This window comes from Aquila chrysaetos, chromosome Z, assembly GCF_900496995.4.
Source record: "Aquila chrysaetos chrysaetos chromosome Z, bAquChr1.4, whole genome shotgun sequence".
NCBI lineage: Eukaryota > Metazoa > Chordata > Aves > Accipitriformes > Accipitridae > Aquila > Aquila chrysaetos.
This window is the reverse complement of record NC_044030.1, coordinates 18,659,575-18,675,280: the sequence shown is the minus strand read 5'-3', so window position 1 is coordinate 18,675,280 and position 15,706 is coordinate 18,659,575. Positions and strand designations below refer to the sequence as shown.

At 42.4% G+C, this 15,706-nt stretch overlaps 1 protein-coding gene and 1 long non-coding RNA gene across 13 annotated transcripts in view; one reads left to right on the top strand and one right to left on the bottom strand.

Moving 5' to 3' along the window:
* The window catches only part of DMXL1 (Dmx like 1), an 87,035-nt gene extending 84,665 nt beyond the window's left edge, over positions 1–2,370 (bottom strand). For 6 of the 11 annotated variants that reach the window (XM_030003556.2, XM_030003558.2, XM_030003562.2 and 3 more), the window contains exon 1: positions 2,185–2,368. In XM_030003556.2, the coding sequence (XP_029859416.1) occupies positions 2,185–2,271 (87 nt within the window). In that variant the 5' untranslated portion in view covers positions 2,272–2,368. Of the gene's footprint in view, positions 1–262; positions 418–2,184 lie in introns of those variants that run through there. The other 5 variants (XR_003921799.2, XM_030003566.2, XM_030003559.2 and 2 more) reach the window with 3 other exon arrangements.
* Positions 2,371–2,764: 394 nt separating this feature from the next.
* On the top strand, positions 2,765–11,132 carry LOC115337448. 2 transcript variants are annotated; one of them, XR_003922152.1, is made up of 3 exons: positions 2,765–3,149; positions 4,278–4,385; positions 10,455–11,132. It is a non-coding gene; the product is annotated as an uncharacterized LOC115337448 (long non-coding RNA). The 2 variants fall into 2 exon arrangements; XR_003922151.1 differs by lacking the exon at positions 10,455–11,132 and adding an exon at positions 6,470–8,049.
* The last annotated feature ends 4,574 nt before the right edge of the window (positions 11,133–15,706 follow it).

Below are 15,706 nucleotides of genomic sequence, written 5' to 3'. Positions count from 1 at the left end.
TTTAAAAGTTTTCACCTTAGATAGTCACTACAGCATATCAGACAATATTCTGAACCATACTGTATCAAAAAAAAAAAAAAATCAAAGTATTACAAACCAAGTTCTCTTGTCAGGCAAAGGTAACTCACCCCACCTGTGCAGTACATAACCCTGAAATATCAACTCCTATGAGTTCTCAACTATGAAAAGTGGAAGCGTAGAAGTTTGCCGAGACATGTTTTTTTCCATTTCTAAGATACCATTCAACAGTATTTACACTTACTAACGCTTATGTCCTGGCTTCAGATATGGGAAAACTGTCCATTTTTGTTGTTGGATTTTCTAAAGGTTAAGTCCACCATTTCGTTCCAAAAAAGCAGAAATTAGCTTCATTACCTTTCACTTCTTAATCCTTCTGAGCAATCTCGTGAATTTAACATACCATTATACAATGAATAACAGCAACACCCCCCCCCCCCCCCCCCCAAAAAAAAAGTGCCCTGAAGCAGTCAAGGATATTTCTGTTAGCAGTTCTAAATCTGAGGAAAAGAAATCCATAAATAAGCTTGTCGGAAAAAGGAAGATGAATGTGTCTATAGGAAACATTGTTACTATATTTATGTCAAAATAGCTGTTGTAAAAAGGAGACCATAGAAACAGTTACTGAAAACTGCACTTCCCAATCATTCCTTTCTCCCCAAAGAGAGATTCTTACTCTTATTATCCACTGCGGAGCTCTAACACTTTTGACAAGTTAGGCCATAACAGCCAGAGAGCCCTTGAGTGACACTAATAACTCAAACTATTTCCCTCAAAAAAGAATGATATCAAAATAGGAAACTTACAAGAACATACTTTGAAAGCTGACTAGTGTTTCACTGTAAAGCAAACCTCCTTGTCTCTTACCAAACCACTGGTGGGTCTTCAACATTTCTGGACATGTAAAATCAGAAAGTTTGGCACAGTTGGAATTTGAAGTCCCAAATGCTGCAGTTTAAGAACTCTTCCAACATGAACTTATTTACAGGATTCATTTTTTTGGAAGCAAGCACATCACCGGACAAGGCTGTAGATAAACATATTTTGCAAAGCCAGCTTGACTCTGGGGAAGTAGCTCTAGGGTGCTTTACCCTGAACACTGACTGTAGCCCACCTTTCCAGCACTGACACTGCACTGCTGCCGCAGAGTGAAGCTCCGAGTAGCCAGATAAATTTAACTGCGTAGGCCAGATGGGACAGAAAAAAGTAAGTTTATTAATTCTTGCATTTCTATCTGTCATTCCCTTACCAAACTCAAAAGCACACTATGCTGTAATTAGGGGCGGCCAGAAAAACGCAAGGTTAAAAATGCTCAAACGTGGTGCACTGAGAAACTTTGCTGTGTCTTATTTCATTCCTCTTCAGCCCAAAACGGAAGGCAGGAAGGGTATATTTCAGGGAGGGTGGGAAGAAAAACACAACAACAGAAGTCTGTTCACAAAGCAAAAGTGAAAGGGAGGAAAACAAACACTAACAAAAGGCTATAGCCTTCACTAAACGGTGCAAGTGGTTTTTTTCTCCACTCTAAGTGTAAACGTCGACAGGGAGTTCCAAAATGGTTTTAACATCTTCACGCTCAGGCACGGTACTTCAAGACGTACTTCACCCCATAACCGGTGAGGATTTCCATTACATTCCTGACTGAAAGCGAGAGCTGACATTCCCTTCCACAGAAAGTCGCGTGCACCGGCTGACGTTTATGTAATCTTTTATCAAAGCCACCATATTCCTGCCTTAGCAACACCCCCCTCCCGCCCCCAGGAGCTGCATGTGCGTCCCTGCCTCTGCCGGGCGCCGCACTCGCCCCGCGCCCCCTCCATGCCTGCCCCGTCGGCAAGGCCGCCCGTCCCGCCCACCCCAGGCGCTGCACCCACCGCCGGGCTCGGGAACCGCCGCCGCTCGGGGAAAGTTTTGCCCGCCTCCCCCGGCCCCGGCCCCGGGCAGGTGTGCCGCAGGCCCTTCGGTGAAGCCCTGCCCCGGCGGCGGGCAGTGCCGCTACCGGCCGACGACGCTCGTGGGGCCGAGCCGCCCCGCTCCAAGGGCCGGCTGCCGCTGTCGCCGCGCCTGACGCAGCCGCTCTCGGCGCCGGCTCAGGCGCCGGGGAGCGCGGCGCTAGGGGCGCGGGCCCGGCGGAGGCGCCCGGGCCCCGGCGGGGGACTGACTCACCGTGAAGGGCTGGTCATGCAGGCTCCCCACGGAGAAGCAGTTGTCCCCGGGGTTCACGGCCCCCGTCAGCACCTGGTGCAGGTTCATGGCGAGAGGGCGCCGCCGACCCGCCGACCCCCGCCGCTCGGCCGCCCCTGGTCCCGCGGGCGGCGGAGGAGGCGGCGGAGGAGGCGGTGGCACATACTGCGGGGCGGGGCGGAGCCTCGCGAGGCCGGGCGGAGCCTCGCCTCGCCTCGCCTCGCCTCGCCGGGGGGCGGGGCGCGGAGGCGCAGCGCCCCCTGCCACCGGCCTCGCCAGCTCTCGCGAGAGCCCGCCCGGGTCGCGTCACCGCCCGCCCCCCGACGGCGCGACCTCGCTCCCCGCGGCCTGCCCCCGCCCCCCAGCCGGCTCCAGCCGCCGCGCATGCGCGCCGGCCGCCGCGGGGCGACGCCGAGGGCGGGGCGAGGCGGCTGGTCCTGCCTGCGCATGTGCGGCCGGCCCGGGCCGCGGGGCGGGGCCGCCCATGGGGGAGAGCTGGGCGGGGCGGGCGGGCCTCTGCCCTGCGGCGGGGCGGGGGGCGGCGGCCCTCTGTCGAGCGGCGGCTGTCACTAGGGCGGGCTGTGGGTAGTGGCAGCTCAATGGCGAATTTAACTTTCTTACTAAAGTAGCCTTGGAAAATACTGCCTCGGCCTGGTGGCGAGGGGATCGGTGTGACTGGCCCAGGGGGTGGGCTGAAGGAGGGGGGACTCAACCCTTGTCAAGCCTGCCGCTCCACCTCCCGCCTCGGTGGAGCGGACGCAGGAGTCGGTAACCCTTACAAGAGCCAATAACCCCAAACGCATTCCCTTCTCGCCCGCACAGTCTCACAAGTGGAGGGACTTGGCCGCAGCCTTTCTACAGGCCCTTGCAAGAGGAATCATCTGGCGATGGGAGACGTGGTTCCCTGAGGCTTGGGAAATGAAGAAGGCGTTTTCCTGGGACACCAGGTTGGCTGTAGGCAGCTGGGTTTTTCACCTGCCTCATAACATGAGGGGAAAAAAAATGAATGGGTATTGCTTTATGCGCAACTTAAGAGTGGGATTAGTGCAGGCCACTTTGGTCCAACGAAATGAGTCAGGCCCAAGTGCAACAGGCAGCGTAGCCTGTGTATTCAGATGGTGGGATCTTCAGATCTGTCCTACCAGGACACCTCACCATTTAAGTAGCTCTTCATCTCTAAATGGACTGAATAATTGAAGTGTCTCCCAATTGTGAGATCTCTCTGCTACACTGAAAGCACTTTATGTCTTGTTACTAATATTTCTTTCCACTGTAACTATTTTTTAGTATTCCATCAGTTTCTCATAGAAACTTCAGCATTACTTGTGTTTCCCCTTGTAAATTTCAGCTCCCACAACTTTCATTCTTACATTATCCCACTATCAAATATTAGAGCCTCTTTCTACCCACTAGCTGTTCCAAGATATAATACAAATAAAAATAATTTCATGATGTATAAGCATAACTTGGTGTATCACATCCAACAATATTTATAAGGTGTTACCATGTATCTGTACATGGCAATACCTTTTCTTCTTGTGTTACTTTTCCGGTCCTTGTGTAAGCAAGATCAACCTCATACCCTTTCGGGCATGGTGTCTCACACATTGTCTTAGTAAATATAAGTCTTGCATCCTTTCAAAAGCAGGTTGAAAAGTATCTCACCATAACACTGGTTGCTGCAATAATTCACGCAAATGAAAGAAAGATTCCTCCTATTTTCTAAAGCCTTCTGATGTGAGAAAAATCCATCAGATATGGCACTGTGTGTATGTAGACATTCCTTCAAAAAGCCATGGTTTTCTCATGCTGGTTATAAACTGCTACCACCCTAATCGCTTTTGTTTTGCAAAGGATCGAAAAGCTTATTGAATTGTCCTATCAATGAATAGTGATCTCACCCTTGCCAGGAGTCCTGATCACTGGTAAGTGATCTTATCCTTCTGCCAGCTGCAGAATCTCATAAGGCAACCTTCGTGGATTTTTAAGTTAACAAAAGTTATTTTCATTCTGTCCTAAGCAAGAAAGTGAATTATGACTGAAAACAGTAAGAGGCCCTTATCTGTGATTTTCAGCACAGCTGTCTACTTCTGGGCTCAGCCTGTGAACCTCTCCAGCTTTGGTTGCAGCCAGCTGATACTTCTTCCCACAAGGACTGCTCTGGAATAAGCTGGACAGAAAAGGTCAGAGATCCTGCAGAACCATATTGGTTCTTCAAGCCTTATTCACTCCACAGGTGTAAAGCACATAAGATTTGCAGTATGACAAGATAGCAGGGTAACAGTAGACAGCAACTCCAGACCCCAGTCTAAGGAAGGTGAAGAATTCAGGAAGAAGGGGAAACTCAGGACACCAAGTAAAAGAATGAAAGGAAGGGTTTGACTGGTAACTGCTTTTTAATCTGTATCTAATTACAACACATGTAAACATGATATGTTTACAACTGACACACCCTGACATGCTGATATGGTAAGAAAATACGGAACTTCTAATTTCCTTCCTAACTAGATTTGGTCTTTGTGACTATTCACATTAGTACGTTTGGCTTACTTCATAAGAGAAAGGACATTACCTTTTATTCTCTCCTCTGTGGATAGAGTCAGAGCTTACATAATGACATGCTAGGCACATGCATCCATATCCTGGCTCCCGTCCCCACAGGGATGGGGCACATTACCTTCCCCTTCCCACATTTGCTGTCAGCAGTGAGCTGTAGTGCAGGAGCTCTCACTCCTCACTGCTGAGTCCTGACACTGCTGCTGTCCTTCTTCCACTTCTCAGCCTGAGTGATGGCAAGGGCAGCCACTAGAAGTGGGACTTGGGCACTTGTCCTTCATTTTGGTGCCCCTTCTCACTTCTCTTGCAACATCTGTGAATTCAGCTACAGACAAATTATGTACTGTACATTTTATTATAATATCAAAGTGAATGCAGTGTTGGACACTGACAAATTTCAACTCTGGCCTGTGCAAATTCATGCTGTAGGCATTTTTAAAAAAAGCTTAAAATGATACAGTACAATTAAAAGTACATTTATACATTGTCTTATTGACAAAAACACAGAGGTTGGTTTTGCTCAGAATTTCAAAACCTGACAGTTATTGGAAGGTTAAAAAAAAATAAATCTCAGAAAGCTAATCACCACCACAGAAGTGTTTCCTGTGCTTTTTGTTCATTTTGCGTAATTTTCTCACCTTCTAAGTAAACAGTTTTTTCCAAAAAGCCCTTTGTTTCATCTCTCACTTAGAAGTATCTAAAAAACAGACAAAGCATTTAGTTTGCCCTACAGAGTTACAAAATATGGTCACAAACTCCTTTCTGTTGTCTTGCCCCCTAACCTCAGTAAATCTTTCTTTGAGTCTTTCAGGAGCTGTAATTCTTCTCACAAGCTGCTGACTCTTGTCATTCACAACTGCTGCTAAGCAGGCTCACTCAGTCCTTGCCTTTGGCTTTTTAAAGGGGCCCTATACAAAATATTCTCCGTACCAGAATAGCAGAAGACAGGAACAATTATCACTTCCCAATATTTTAACATACAGTGGCTGTGGCTGTTCTGAAGGTCTGCCAGAATTTCAGCATTTGTGCGTGCATAGAAGGGCTTGGAAATGAATGATTTACTGCTTTTTGGTTATTGACTAAAGCATTACTTTTTCAATAACAATGAGGCCTTTGAATGCTCCAGAATGCAATACCAAGTATATACATACACATTTTTCATTAGTAAATCCTGCTTGTATTTCCCTAATAATGTCCGAGGAAAGTCCAAATGAGAATTTGAAATCATACTCCCACAAGTCTCTTCTAAATTCAAAATTGCACCTCTGCAAAGCACATGCATATTAACAATATTCTTCAGTGTAATGCAGTAGAAATTCGATGTATATTTGTAAATTATTTCACTTGCACAAGTACAATGACATACTTTGTGTTCTTTCTTTACAATAAACATCCATGAGTCACTCATTAACAGCAGTGAGCTCACTTGTGTCAATGATACACAGGCAGCTTTGAAAGAAGCTGGCATTTTGAGTGGCATGTTTAGAGTTTGTCTACAGTACTAGAAAATGTTGGGTTTTTCCCCTGATTTTTTAATAATAAGCTAAAGGCAGGTAGCTTTTTTTTTTTTTTCCCTCGGAAATAATTTATCATATGGAATTCACTGTATTTTAACTTGCATCTTACGAAAACAAGGCACTGCAGCCAGGAACACCTGTTCCACCTCACATACTCTTCAACCTTGTTTTTGTTGCCCTTCGTCTTTCTGCAGGTTTTGTTTGGTTTGTGAATACCCGAGGCAAAAGTCTGACCTTAGTGAGGTCAAGAGAAAAAACCGTTCCTGATCTCCCCAAGATCTGGAGTTCCCCCTCTGTGCCCACACTGGGAATCACTTGAAGAAGCACTTGATTCTCTTCTTGAGCTTTTATGACTTTTAGCAGTGTAAAAAGAGTCAAAACACAGCGTGGCATCTTGGGAAAACCTGAAATACATAAAGACGTGAACACTGACATCTAGCAGTATGGTCCTAAACAGTTGACCACTTTGTGAAACCTCTCTTTGCAGAAAGCTTGCTTGGTTCATGTCTTCAGTACCCTGTGTTTTGTTATCTGTAGCCTGCAGGTTAGAGTGATATTTGCTTCTTTTTTTGTACTATTTTAATTTGGTGGAAGACATTTTGTGACAGCTCATGTTGCTGTCATATCTCTTAACATGTACAGTGCAGTATGTTCTCTTTCACTTGAGTGATCTGATAAAACCTTGTATTTGGTGAAGGAGATACATGCTGACTTGTATACTTTCTTACAAGAGATTAGTAAAGATGTTTTGATTTATTCAATTCATCTTTTATTTGGCTTTTGGTGACACTTCCATTTTATAAGCTCAGAGTATCTTCAGTAGTTGTTTTTCCATGGTAAAAGCCAGCCATTATTAGATCCTTCAGGCTTGCAAATTAACAGTTAACAATTAACAAGCTTTTAAAATTTCCATTCATATTCAGAGTTTTACATTCATTTCACAGACTGAGATTAAAACTACTTTTGAAGAAAATCTTGAAAGGGCTGCTAGATAATACATTAACTGTTCACTCTTTCCCTGTTTAATTATAAAATATTCTGTGATCACTGACAGCTGAGGATGCTGAGCTGGAATTCATCTCTTGAGCGAGGGCAGCGGCTCGGCCCTGGGGAGGTTTCTCATGAATCCTTCCCCAGCAGGCTGCTGCCAGGCCACAGGGCTGCACCACAGCAGGGCTATGAGAGTCAGGCAGGCTGCTTCGGCACAGAGCCACTGTGCAAAATACCTGCTGGTGGACTCTGCGGTGCATGGTTGAGAGTGATCTTGCATGGCATGTAGGAGTCCTGTCTTACTGCAAATGCTAAACAGTGCCAATTCCCAGATACATCAGTCAATTTTCAAATGTCATCAGTCTTCTTGTGCACAGGGTGCTTTTTATGCCATGGTGCAACAGTCAGTATCCTGGAATTGACTGAGCCAGGCTTTCTTCACCCATACAAAGATGCTCTTTTAGTTGGTTAGTTCTTTGTGTAGAGCTGGGAGACTCCATCTGGCCTTGGAGAAGTTCCTCTGACAGCTCACCTGCTGGCACTGAACTCTGATTAGGCTGCTCATGTATAGTCTCTTACTTGAAATTCACAGGAAAGGCTATTGAAATATGCATTATGCAGTACTATTTACCAGAATGTATTTGTCCTTTTTATGTAAACCCTAAATTATTCAGTAAGTCTATTATTTTCTGAGATACTGTTGATTTCAAGTTGAGTATAATACCAAATATTTTTTAGTTTACTCTGAGATGTTAAATGATATGTAAATAAATATATAGACTCCACATTCACGTAATGAATTATCTATTCATACTGCCAGTCTATTCTAATAAATAATATTCCATTATATATTTTGAACTTTCATATATGTTTTCTGTATCATATTTGAAAGGATGACACGCTTTATAGGTGTCCCTAACAAACTTATCTGAGGTATAATGCAATCGCTTTACTGTTCCTTTCATGTTTATATCAAGTGTTTGGATGTATATGTTTCCAAATTCAGTATCAGCATATCTGCACAAATCTATTGCATATGCCTGTTTATATTTAGGCCTTTAAAATGGCTTAAGATGCTCCAGGGCTAGCCTGAAAAAAGAAAGTGATTTTATACTATTTTTTCAACCTTTTACCTCTTTAAGGTTCCTTACAGTTAGGTTCTAACCTCATAGGAGGGTGGTGTGAACTTGTTACAGAGGACTGGTTACTACCCCATACCTATACACAGATTTAAGTAGATGACCATTCAAGTGTTGGGAAAGAAAAATATGAAACATACTGCCTGTTGTTCTCTCCTGTTGCAGTGTAACTCAAATAGAAACCATTTTCCCCTTAAATGCATACACCCCCTCTTATCTCATAGCCACTTCGTGAGGTAGCCTCACTTTTTGTTCTTTTGCCAGCACTTTTAGTGATATACAGTGAAAGAGCTCATGAGTTGTTTCTTTTTCTGCTTGCGATATGTCAATAATGAAGCCATGTTCCTCTGCTCAGGTGTTCATATACATGTATGCAGGGTGCCTGACCAGTTAGGCTACTTGCTTTTTTAATAGTACTACCTTCTTTATATTGTTTTTATCCCCCAAACCAAAGAAGAGAAAGCAAGAGCAACCCAATGAAGGAGAGCTCATCTTAGTGTTACTGCAAATTCCTTCCACCATTTGATGGTGTATTTATAGCTCTGTAGAAACATAAAAAACAAAGGCACTCAGACTAATAAAACACTAACATTTCAGCCTGGTGGTAGATTCGCAGGTGATTGCTATATGCTGACTAGAAAATGGCACTGCAGTTACTGATTTTGAGTGGAAAGGCTTGAAAAGATTAAACTATTAAACTTGCTGTCTTTCTCATGACTTGATCACCTGTATGTCATCTGTTTTTCTTTAACTGATAGTAAAGTGTTTGTGTTTTTCTAGGAAAGAATGGTATTGAAACATCCTCTGTTTTATAAATAACAAATTGTGAGATTTTTTTTAGTGTAGTTATTGACAGGATCTAAAATTTACACATGCACATTGTAAGACATACTAAAGGGTGGTGGGTTGTCTGTCAGTACCAGACTTCCTCTGTTTTGCAACTAAAGAAAATAAATTTTTGACTAGATTTTTTAAAAAAAGAACACACAATTTCCTTGTTTAAATTTTGCTGTGAGTGTAAAGTGTCACTGTGTTTTATGAAGACTGTGACTTTCCTGAAACAGCATGTGGTTTTGTGATGTGAACTGTTTAATCTGCCCAAGAGCGATAATGCTTTCTCGTGACTCTTCCCCACCACATATTGTACACTCCACCTCAATGGACTGATTTTATTTACTGCTGAGTCAATATTTACCGCTTTGCTACTGCAGTAGTTTTAATCCCTGTCTGAGCAACTGAATGGTACCAGGAGCTTTTTAAAGCATTGAGGCCTTAATCCTGAAATATTCAATGAGTTTCTAGTGAAAGTGAAGGGTGCTCAACACCTCAGAGCACTAGAATGAAAGTCTGATTGCAGAAACCATGTGTAACAGAACAGATAAGAAATATCACATAGTTTTTCATTTAAAGTTTGATTCTTCTTGTAGCATAACATGATTTGTTTGTACGTGAATTTTAGTATTTCGTTGCAGAGACTCATCAGGAAATATTTTTGCTGTATAAAACACTTAATTTCACATATGAGAGTTGGCACAGGCAATGGCAGGATTTCCTCATCTGTCCTAGCTCCCATTAGCAAGTTGAACTGCAAAAGTGCATTTAAATGTAATATTTAGGGAGGGAAAAAGGGACTATGCAGATTAACTATGGCAGAGAATTCTGTCAGGTGCTTTGATATGACAAAGGGCTATTTGATGTTGCTGATAATCATATATTGATAACTGTTTGGTGGAGCAGGCATCAGCATCACTGAAAGGGAGAAAATATGCTGTTGCATTTACTGAGGCAGGTGCCAGAGGTAGCTGCCTGTGTGGCAGCTAGTGCTAGGATGAACAGCGGAGAAGGTTTTCCTGTCATATACGGATGGTGGGGTGAGAAGGATGCTGGCAATATTTTATTTGCCTAGGCCTTACCTGTAGGACTTGATCAAGTAATGGGGAAATACTGTATGAGGCAGGGCATGTATAAAACCTGGAAGGTGCATTTTCCATAGTGTTGTTCCACCCCTACAGAGCAAGTAATAGGATTTTTTCCATGCATGTGTGAACAGAAGGGATGCTGTTGTACCAGAAGGATACACCTCAGAAGGAACCAAACCTAAGAGAAAGCAGGAGAGAAATGAAATAACAGCAGCCATGAAGAAGCAGCCATCAAGTCCTACTCTGCTTTGATACACTAAATCGCTTTGTAAATACAGACTCTGTTCTGGGCAAGGCTGTTTCAGTCTTTTCTTCCACATTACATAGATTTTTTTGTAAGCAGTTTACTCTGCCAGGTTTTCAGGCAATGACTTAAAAACAGAAAATCTGCTTGAACCATACAGATATTAAAATGCCAACAGGGCAAATAAAAAAACAGCTGTGCAAAGCTTTGTTCAACAAATACAGTTAGCTCGCATGTAAAAAATTGTAACAGATTGGGGTAGACTATCAGCTGTGTTGTAAAAATTATGCCCTTTAACACATTTTGGAGGAAGAGGAGTAAATTTCTCTTCTGCAATTCCAGTGTTTTATTCTGTATGTTAACTGTGGAACTTCCATTGCACAGGCCACCGTGATTCAGTGGCACTGGTAAAAAAACTGTAGTGCTTTAATCAATACCAATGTGTATATGGAATTTTTCTATGAACTTCACATCAAGTATGTTATCTCTTTTTTTCTGGGGGACTTTGCAAAGAAACAAGTAGCAAATACAGTCAGAAGGCAAAAGAGAAGCATGATATGCATTCTGTGTTTGCTTTTACATCTTTCTCTATCTTCTTCCTAAATAAAAATAGAACGACCTAGCCTTGCCCCAGGAGGAGAGAGAAATAAGATTGATAGTAATCAGATATAATCTATAATTAGATTCTGTTTTAAAAATATACCAATCCAGAGAGGAAAATAACCAAGTAAATAAATAAATAAATAAATAAATAACCAGCACTCAAAAGCCTAAAACTGGCAGTTCAGTCTAGGAAATTGTTTCCTGCTCTTGACTTCCACATAAACATTAAACAGTCGTGCTTACTTTTTTGGGAGTCTGTGTGCATATGTGTCCATCCATATGTGTGTGGTTTTGTGTGAGAGAAAGAAAGAGACTATGAATCATCGCTAATGCATGCTACTTGGCATGTTTTCAGAATGCATAGCAATCAGCAATGATTACTTGAAATTTGAGGAGATATGAATCTTTAATTATTTCATTGCTAGATGATTCAACCAAAAGCTCATCACCCTTTGGTTTACAAGATTTTTACCATTCTAAGAACTCAAAGTGTTTTCATATTACATAAGAAATACTGTCTAATAGAAAGTGGATATTTTTCCTAGACATACCACTACAGTTTTTGCATTAACACCAAATGACTATTTGAAAATCAATATTTCATCATTTTAATGTGCTATATAATAAGCAACAGAAAATATGAAGCAATATATCAAAACCATTAAAATCACCAATTTGGTTTTTATCATAGCTAGATGAAATTTACTGTGACAACGGTAATATTCCATTGAATGGTTGATACACATGTAATGAAAAATAACTGTCCTCAGGAAAGTGCCAATGAAGTATTACATCTTGGTTTCAGTACTGCTTGCACAGTTTTAAAACCATTGTCTTCAATAACTTACAAAACCGTAAGCAAAAGAGGGCTCAAAAAAAAAAAAAAAAAAGAGTAAAAAACCCTAGAACTCTTTGACAAAACAATGTACCCATTTTACCAAAGGATATAGATATTTCTGGGGGGAAAATTAAGTGTTCCGATTTCATATTCTGTAACTTGCATGTTAATTCTAACCTGGTTTTAGTTATGAAAGCTTTGCATTTATCAGGTTCCAACTTAAATGCTATCACTGCATTCTTTTTTATGAAGATACATTGCATAAAGAACACAAATGTATTTTAGGTTTGAGAAATAGTAATTGCTATAAGGCCACTTTGCATAATATTATATTAAATAAAATAATTGAATTGGAAGAAATTTGAGGTTCATAAAAGAAGGAAAATGAGAAGACTTGTTGCACAATTGTATATTGCCCACTGGTCAGATGAGAGGAAGGGGAATGGAAATTAAAGCACAATGCAACTCATGCACTAAACATATCAGCTGCTAATTTTATCAGTTTTGGAGAAATCTAATGAGAAAAATGTCTACAAATAATTTCATTCCTTCCTAAGGCAAGTGATCTAAGTTTCAGTCAAGTGTGCATTTTATTTACTGATGAGAGGAAGGAACCGAGAGATAGACCTGGGAATTTTCCAGTCTTTCACAAATACTAAGTAGATACAAAATAAAAAGATGATCCTCGTTTATGTAAATCAGGTAAGTGACATCTGACTTGGAGTGTGAAGTTGACGAATACTTAAGTATATAAATACTGGTGAAACACCTTATCAGGCAATATGACTGGAAAACCCGCCACTGAAGCAGGGCGAGAAGCTTACTAAAAGTGCCCTCTAAAGGTGCCATTTGCCACCCATCTATTGCAAATATTTGGCAGTAGCCCCAGTAGGAGTCTATCACAGGGCACAGTGGGCAGGAATAAATTAACCAAGTAAAGGGAGAAGTGTGCCCCTTCTTTTCCATTACCACTGTTAAGTGAAATATGTGAGCTCTTGGCCTAAGATGGCTGGGACACTAGATTTATTCACAAGTGTCATTATTAAGATATAAATTTTTTTTAAACATGCCTTCCAGTGCTTTGCTGTCAGGCCCCACTGCAGCAGCAGTCAGCAGCATAAACCTGCCTGTCACGTCTGTTCAGGCTCATACACAGCTCCCTTTGTTGCTGTTTTCAATCTCCTTACAAATGGTCCGTGGGCATGGGACAAATCAGGTGATGTACAGATTGATACAAACTAGATTATTTTACAGTTAGCTGCCCTCCATTAAAAACTGCCTACAGTTCTCTACCTCTACATAAAGGAGTTTATTCAGTGTAGTGCACACGCTGAGCACCTGAAGTAGTGTAAATGCATGTTCCCGATAATTTAATTTACTCATTTGTACACCTTTCTGACTTCGCCAACTACATTTGGTTTCCTTATGGCTGGTCTCAGCCTCACCTGTGCCTCACCTGCCCACTGTGCCCCTCTGAAAGATCTTGGCTCCCCGACAGCCCCTTGTAGGTGCTGGGGGCTGCTGTCACATGTGCTGCACACATCACACCAACTACATTTCTGTTGCACTCTAGTAAACAAACTGTGTGCCAATCAAGGTAATCTGAAAATAAACCCTTTACAAGCTACCTATGGATTTGTCACCTTTGTTCATATCAGCACAGACTTTTTAATACAGAGGCTGTTTTATTAATTTTACACCTGAGAAGGGCACATAAAATTGACTTACTACAACTGTTTTCCCTTTCTCTGTTGTGAAAGTTTAGGTGACAGCACCATAACAAAGATCTTTTCTGCACATGATCACAGATACACATCAGCAAAATCAGTGTCAGATGGAGCTCAACTACAGAAAACTCTAAAATATGGAGCTTTGCATAATATTGTGCAGCCACAAGCCGCTCTAATTGCAATATTTGTGGTGTTTGTCTGTTAAGTGGCTGTTCTTTCAGCACTGCATAGGCACAGTGCTGTTGCTTTTGTGATTTTTTTTTCCATGCGGATGTCACCTTAACTGGCCTTGAACATGCAGGAGGTTTATTCCTTCCAGCCCATTTCCCACTCTTCACTGAAGTGCATGATGATTTTTCTTACTGATCTCAGTGGAAAAGCATTGAGCCATCTTTTCCTATTATCTCACAGCTGTTCTTATTACTCTGTGGGCCACAGTGTTGTAGCACGCAACTTTGAATTCCTCTGTGTGGCAGATCATACTTGTCACGGGAAATGTTAGGGTGTGATTATTTTAGGTCTGTTCAGCGAAGTGCTTCTTTCCAAGTCCTCAGATACAAGTCTATATATGCACAGAATTAATACTATGAAAAAAAATACAGCTTTCTATGTTATTTTTATCCTTTGGATTTTCTTTTCTCCACAAAACTTTCAGCATTTACAAGGGGAATATGGGGATGTTCCAAGCTTCTTGAGGAAGCAGACCCATAGCCGGACTCACAGTTCAAATGTGCCTGAGCACACTATGGCAGATGGGAGAGACTCCGTGGACGTGACCTATGGAGGACACGCTGTCGGGTTCCCAGCCTGCTCCAGCACTGTGCTCTGAGCCTGGGGCACCAGGGCTGGTTCAGCCTGAACAAGCAGGGGCTTGGGGGCACCTGACAGCAGCCCCCAGCACCTACAAGGGGCTGTCGGGGAGCCAGGATCTTTCAGAGGGGCACAGTGGGCAGGTGAGGCACAGGTGAGGCTGAGACCAGCCATAAGGAAACCTTTCCCCAGGAGGAGAGGTGGCACAGGCTGCCCCAGGACTCCCTTCCTGCACAGCCTGGTCTGAGCCCATGGCCGACCCTGCTGGGAGAAGCGCCTTGCACCAGGCACCTCCTGAGCTCCCTCCTCACCTGGATTACCCTATGGCACCGTGGTCCTTTGAACCTAGTCCTTGCTCGCTCTTAATGACGGTGAGCCGATCCTTGACATGAATGGAAAAATATCTAACCTTGCAATTTTATGTTACAACCTTTTGTATTACAAGGACTTTCAATGTTAACCATCTTGAAAGTGCTTAGGAACCCTTCCTTTCAAGAGTGTGTTTGATGAAGCAGATCCCTAAGAGGCACTTCTTTCTCCCTCCTGCCTGCTGCAGCTGCTGACTCCTTTTTCCATGTGAGAGCTGGTAGAAACAGATTTCTACACTTGTTCTACGTCATGTTTACTTTGCTGCTACATGTTCCTCCTTCGTGTCTCCCACTAAAGATAAAGGGGAAATGGCAACATTTTCCTGAAAGATTGTAATTCAAAAGCTTATGTTTCAGAGGGATATAAGCAGTTTCCTCAGTAACGACAGCCCTTTGAGCCTACCACATGCTGCTGTGCATGTAAATATCATCTTGAGGCTTTAGCATCCTGGAACCCCTGCCATTTTACTTTTCTTTGCATTTTTATGATGTTTTTAATTAATTGGGTTCAATTATGATTTTTGCTGCCCTGGTTAAAGAAAGATTTCTGGCTACTATTTCATGTTAATTAACAGCTCTCCTGGGGATTGTCTATATTTTAAGGCACTATTCTGAAGTTCAGCAGAGCCAAGCTTGGATCCTTTATCAAAGGCTAAACTTTGGAAAATCTGTTTGCTCTTTTGTCACACTTTCCAGTAAACAGTTCAGTGGATAATATCTGGGAATGTATGTTTCTCATTTAACTCTTTAATCGTCCACTATTTCTTTAAATTCCTGACCATTTACAATA